At 34.1% G+C, this 7,026-nt stretch overlaps 1 protein-coding gene across 1 annotated transcript; it reads left to right on the forward strand.

The window, feature by feature from the left end:
• The first annotated feature begins 5,683 nt into the window (after window positions 1-5,683).
• Window positions 5,684-6,640, forward strand: OR2L2B (olfactory receptor family 2 subfamily L member 2B). The gene has a single exon (NM_001390538.1). The coding sequence runs from the start codon at window positions 5,684-5,686 to the stop codon at window positions 6,638-6,640; it is 957 nt and encodes a 318-aa protein (NP_001377467.1).
• Window positions 6,641-7,026: the final 386 nt, after the last annotated feature.

Consider the following 7,026-nt stretch of genomic DNA (forward strand, 5'->3'; position numbering starts at 1 on the left):
AGAAAACACAGATGGATTCAATGGCATGAAATTTTTCCTATATGGTTTCATCTAAGAGTTTATACTTTCTAGTCCTATATTTAGCTCTTTGATCCATCTTAGTTAATTCTTACAAATGGTGTAGGACAAAGACCCAAATTTATTGATTGCATATTAATATTCCATGTTCCCAGCAATATTTGATGGAATGGCAACCCAATGAAATGGCTGCGAGACCCTTGTAAAATTCACTGACTACATAATGTGAAGTGCTTTTTTTCCTGATATTTCTATATTAATTTGTTGGTTTACATCTATCTTTATGCTAGTACTACACTGCTTTTATTACTGTAGCTTTGCAATAGGTTTTGAATTAGAGACATTGTGTTCTTTGATTCTTTTATAAGATTTTTTCCCATTATCCCAAGTCCTTGAGAGTTCATTAGAATTTTAGGATGTATTTTTATCTTTCTACCTAAAAACTATCATTTGAGTTATGATAGACATTTCATTGCATCTGTAGTTTGCTTGTAGTAGTACTGTCATCTTAACTATATTCAGTTTCCCAACACATAAGCATAGAATGCTTTTCATTTTGTCCTTTCAATTTCTTTTGCCACTTTTGGTGATTTTCAATGAACACATTTTTTACCTCTTTTGTTAAATCTATTCCTAGGGCTTTTATTTTTTTCAAATTCTGCAAATATAGTTGTTTTCTTGAATACCTTTTAGTATTATATATTATTTAGTGTATAGAAATATATTCTGCAATCATGTGGAATTTCTTCGTTAGTTCTAACAGATATTTTGGTGAACTTTTTACAATTTTACACATATAAGCTTATGCAATGCTCTGCAAATTGGAAATGTCAAAGTGGACATCTTTGCCCTTTATCTTCTTAAAGGAAAAGTGTTTTGTCTTTCACCATTGAATACAATCTTAGTTGTGTGTTCAATTTTAATCATGCCATCAATTTTCTATCAAGTGAATATATAATTCAAATAAAGCAAGAACATGATCTTGAGTGTCTACAGGACAAAAATGGTTTCATGACCCAATCCTGATGTCCAAAGAAAATACTTTATATGATTTTGATACTTTTCCCATATTATTCATATTTTTTCACCAATATGCTTATCTTCTAGTGCTTAATTATTAATATTAAATACTATCTCTTGGTTCTTTGCTGTGAATATTGTGGATGGAGACCTTCCCTCCTCCATACACCACAACCTTCAGTGATTTTTCTATTTTCCCATCTTTCCAGCATAGTTACACCCCACTTTGTGTCTGGGAAGGCAAGGTTGACTATTTCACCATTATATAGTATATGCTAAAATACAAAAAGTACACAGTATTTTAAGACCTAAGAATATTTTAGTTGGTATTGCTATAAAATACTTTTTCTTATTAGTAGTATTTTTTAAGACACTTTTTTAAATTTTATTTTTTTAATTTTTTTGGTAAAAAAAATAAATTTTATTTTTAAAAATTTTTATTAGAGTATCCTTGATTTACAATATTGTATTTCTACTGTACAGCATGGTCAATCAGCTATACATATACATAGTTTTTGTTCAGTAGCTGAGCTGTGTCCAGCTCTTTGTGAGGGCCTGTAGCATGCCAAGCATCCCTGTCCTTCACTATCTTCCAGAATTTGCTCAAATTTACTCCATTGAGTCAATGATGCCATCCAACCACCTCATCCTTTGTTGTCCCCTTCTCCTCCTGCCCTCAGTCTTTCCCAGCAATAGGATCTTTGCCAGTGAATTGATTCTTTGCGTCAGGTGGCCAACATATTGGAGCTTCAGCTTCAGCATTAGTCCCTCCAATGAATAAGCAGGATTGATTTTTCCAGTACTACAGTTTAAAAGAACGAATTCTTCCGCGTTCAGCCTTCTTTAGGGGCCAATACTCACGTCAGTACATAACTACTGGGAAAACTATAGCTTTGACTATATGGACCTTTGTTGACAAAGTGATGTATCTGCTTTTTAATATGTATCTAAGTTTGTCATAGTTTTTCTTCCAAGGAGCAATTTCCTTTAATTTCATGGCTGCAATCGTCCACAGTGATTTTGGATTCCAAAAAAATACAGTTTGTCACTGTTTCCATTTTTTCCCCATCTGTTTGCCATGAATGTTAGACAGGATGCCATGATCTTAGCTTTTTGAATATTGAGTTTAATGTCGATTCTTTTTTAGAATATTTTCCCATATAGTTCTTTTCAGAGTATTGAATAGAGGCACTTTGAATCACACATTTATGGAAATATTGAAAATTGTCTTTTTTTTTTTTTTTTTTTACTTTACAATATTGTATTGGTTTTGCCATACATCAACGTGCATCCGCCACAGGTGTACATGTGTTCCCCATCCTGAACCCCCCTCCCACCTCCCTCTCCATACCATCCCTCTGGGTCATTCCAGTGCACCAGCCCCAAGCTTCCTGTATCCTGCATCAAACTTGGACTGGTGATTTGTTTCTTATATGATACTATACATGTTTTAATGCCATTCTCCCAAATCATCCCCCCGCACCAGAGTCCAAAAGTCTGTTCTATACATCTGTGTCTCTTTTGCTGTCTCCCATACAGGGTTCTCATTACCATCTTTCTAAATTCCATATATATACGTTAGTATACTGTATTGGTGTTTTTCTTTCTGGCTTACTTCACTCTGGCTTAATAGGCTCCAGTTTCATCCACCTCATTACAACTGATTCAAACTTTTTAATGGCTGAGTAATACTCCATTGTGTATATGTACCACAGCTTTCTTATCCATTCATCTGCTGATGGACATCTAGGTTGCTTCCATGTCCTGGCTATTATAAACAGTGCTGTGATGAACATTGGGGTACACGTGTCTGTTTTAGTTCTGGTTTCCTCGGTGTGTATGCCCAGCAGTGGGATTGCTGGGTCGTATGGCAGTTCTATTTCCAGTTTTTTAAGGAATCTCCACACTGTTCTCCATAGTGGCTGTACTAGTTTGCATTCCCACCAACAGTGTAAGAGATTCCCTTTTCTCCACATCCTCTCCAGTATTTATTGTTTCTAGACTTTTGGATAGCAGCCATTCTGATTGGAGTGAAATGGTACCTCATTGTGGTTTTGATTTGCATTTCTCTGATAATGAGTGATGTTGAGCATCTTTTCATGTGTTTGTTAGCCATCTCTATGTCTTCTTTGGAGAAATGTCTATTTAGTTCTTTGGCTCATTTTTTGATTGGGTCATTTATTTTTCTGGAATTGAGCTGAAGGAGTTGCTTGTATATTTTTGAGATTAGTTGTTTGTCAGTTGTTTCATTTGCTATTATTTTCTCCCATTCTGAAGGCTCTCTTTTCACCTTGCTTATAGTTTCTTTTGTTCTGTAGAAGCTTTTAATTTTAATTAGATCCCATTTGTTTATTTTTGCTTTTATTTCCAATATTCTGGGAGGTGGGTCATAGAGGATCCTGCTGTGATTTATGTCAGAGAGTGTTTTGCCTATGTTCTCCTGTAGGAGTTCTATAGTTTCTGGTCTTATGTTTAGATCTTTAATCCATTTTGAGTTTATTTTTGTGTATGGTGTTGAAAATTGTCCAAAAATATTTTCCAAAGACATTTAGAATTTTCATGGAAGCAATTCCAACAACAGTTCACATTTATTTTTAAGTATTATGTTTATACTTTTTGAATATTGTGTTGCATATGTATCAATTCTGATAAAAATAGGTTTTTTGGTATTATTAACTGTACTATTATTTTGCTGTATATATTTCTATTAATTCCAATAAACATGCATTTCTTCCCTCATATTAATTCTTTAAGCCTTCTATCAATTTAAGTGACAGTATTAATGTAATTTTCTCACAGTTTTTTCTTTTAATTTTTTAAATTGCTTTCATTTTGTCTATAACACTTTATTAAATCTTTTATCAATTATTATTTTACAGTTTGCAAGACAGCTTATTACCAGACACTTTCTTTTACATATCTAATGAAATTTTTGAGGTGGAATGAAAATGTGTCATACACGTTTGAGACGCAAGCCCTTTTTAAAAGAAAACATGTTCACTTCTATATTTTTCCAAACATTTTACCTCATTGTATCTTGCTTATGGGCCTTCTCTGGTGGATCAGTGATAAAGAATTTCCCCACCAGTGAAAGAGACGTGGGTTCCATTACTGGGTGGGGAAGATCCCGTGGAGAAGGAAATGGCAACCCATTCCAGTATTCTTGCCTGGGAAATCACATGGATAGAGGAACCTGGTGGACTACAGTTCATGGGGTCACAAAGTGTCAGACATGATTTATAACCACTAACAACAACTTATTGTTTATGTGAGTGTGAATATGCATCTCTATTTGTGTATGTGTATGTGCAGTTGTATGTATCTTCATCTTTCATATAAGAACTTCCTTAAAATCTGGTAACATTTGGCTCTTAAACTATGACTAGAAAGGAAGGAAGTGAAGTCACTCAGTTGTGTCCGACTCTTTGTGACCCCATGGATTGTAGCCTACCAGAGGAAATAGCTATTTTCCCTGTCCATGGGATTTTCCAGGCCAGAGTACTGGAGTGGGTCACCATTTCCTTCTCCAGGGGAATCTTCTGAACCCAGGGATCAAACCTGGGTGTTCCGCATTGTGGGCAGGTGCTTTTACCGTCTGAGCCACCAGGGAAGTCACCACTAGATCATTACATAATCTGTGAAAATTTTCCACTTACTATGTCTCTGGAGAATTCTTTCCATCTCCATGAAAAGATTCCTTTTTCTTTTTTTCCTTTTAAGTGACTGAGCATTACTCTGTGCAATCCCTTCAAAGGTCCTAAATTATTTCATCTCTTATTGTGCCTTGCATTCATCTGCTTTCTTTTAATTTATAACATATCTATGTGTTGTTGTCATGAATTGGGATTTAATAGGGAGATATTTTAAATATATGTGATTAAGTTTGTATACTAATTTATAATTGGAAAGTTTTAGATATAAGAAAATAAAAAGTAAAAATTGAAAGAGTAAGCCAAAGTGAAATTGAACACTGTTTCTCTAACACATAAAAGTCATAAAACACATGCCATTTGGGAGACTTTCAGCAGACTCTTGAAAGCTATAAGGAGTGTGATGCATAGATTTTGTTAATACATTAACCATAGCATTCAGAAACACATTTCTTCTAAGAAAGCAAAAGAAATGATCCTTTAAATGTTACATGACATATGGATTCATTCTAGATTTCACAAAAGATAATTCAGCTAATGCTACCTAACTTAAATGTGAAAAAAAAATTCCTTGTCATAAATATTTACTAATAGTGGAATTCTATAGTGCATGCACTTACATTAATTTCCTATGCATATACTTTATGTTTTTAATGACATCATTTTTAATGTTAGTTTAGTTTGTGTAGGTCAGTCAAACATATTTATCCTAATGATGTTGTAATACATATATTTTTAGATTACTTAATAGAAAACACTCTGGAACATTTGGAAAACACTTTGACCAAAAATGTTTGCATCTTCAAATTTTAATTCTGGCTCAAAATATTAAGGTTTTGGTTTTGTAAAATTAATAAAATCAGTTCATTTTTAAGAACTGTAACATTTTAAGTAATACAGAGTCCGATTAAAATAATAACAAAAATATCTTATAGTTTTAAACTTAACTCATTTGCTTTTGTGTCTTCCTTTAGGAAAAATAATATGAATGACCAATGGAAAATTATAATCAAACATCAACTGATTTCATCTTATTGGGGTTGTTCCCCTCATCAAGATTTGGCAAATTTTTTTTCATTCTTATTTTTCTAATTTTCCTAATTGCTCTGTTTGGCAACCTCTTTATGATCCTTCTCATCTTTCTGGATACCCATCTTCACACACCCATGTATTTCCTTCTTAGTCAGCTCTCCTTCATTGACCTAAATTACATCTCCACCATTGTTCCCAAAATGGCCTACAATTTTCTCTTTGCAGACAAGTCTATCTCCTTCATTGGATGTGGGATTCAGAGCTTTTTCTTCTTGACTTTAGGAGGTGCAGAAACATTGCTCTTGACGTTTATGGCTTATGATCGTTATGTAGCCATTTGCTTCCCTCTTCACTATCCCATCAAAATCAGCAGAAAGGTCTGTATGTTGATGATAATAGGATCTTGGATAATGGGCTCTATTAATTCCTGTGCCCATACCACATATGCCTTTCGTATCCCTTATTGCAAATCCAGGGCCATCAATCATTTCTTCTGTGATGTCCCAGCCATGTTGACTCTGGCCTGCATGGACACCTGGATCTATGAGTATACCGTGTTTATGAGTACCATCTTCTTCCTTTTATTGCCTTTCATTGGTATTGCATGTTCCTATGGTTGTGTCCTCTTTGCTGTTTATCACATGCACTCAACCAAAGGGAGGAAGAAAGCTTATTCGACCTGCAGCACCCACCTTACTGTGGTGACTTTCTACTATATGCCCTTTGCTTACACTTATCTCCGCCCAAGATCCTTTCGTACTCCAACCGAGGACAAGGCTCTGGCTGTCTTCTACACCATCTTGACCCCAATGCTCAACCCGGTTATCTATAGCCTGAGAAACAAAGAGGTGATTGGAGCACTGAGAAGATTAATTCATAGATTCTGCTCTGTGAAATTGTCAACAAATATTTTGGCATGAGTACCCACATCTTAAGTATAAACTCATTCATCAATATACAGAAATGTAAATTACTTTATCATTATGTTCAAGGACTACGTTTAATCTGGAGAAGAAGAAAATTATGTCTAGACAAATTTATAATATATATTTGTATATATGCATATGTGTATATATATACATATGTATATATGTAATTTCAAGTGTCATTCTTTTTTCTTCAATTTTTCCCCACTGATTTCAAATGCATTTATTTTTTGCTGACATGTTGTAAACCAAATGGTTCTTTGTCATGTGGTAATAAAAATGAAAGCTGTTTAACTGGTCATTCAGTATTACAATTCCACTGTTCCCAAATATTTTCCCAATATGCTTAACGCATAAATATAAATGTTTCCTGGATATCT

Source organism: Bos taurus, chromosome 7, assembly GCF_002263795.3.
Source record: "Bos taurus isolate L1 Dominette 01449 registration number 42190680 breed Hereford chromosome 7, ARS-UCD2.0, whole genome shotgun sequence".
In the NCBI taxonomy this organism is placed as follows: domain Eukaryota; kingdom Metazoa; phylum Chordata; class Mammalia; order Artiodactyla; family Bovidae; genus Bos; species Bos taurus.

Bases quoted from the DNA above. Each gene is read 5' to 3' on its own strand.
- OR2L2B (NM_001390538.1), top strand. From the start codon at position 5,684: ATGGAAAATTATAATCAAACATCAACTGATTTCATCTTATTGGGGTTG.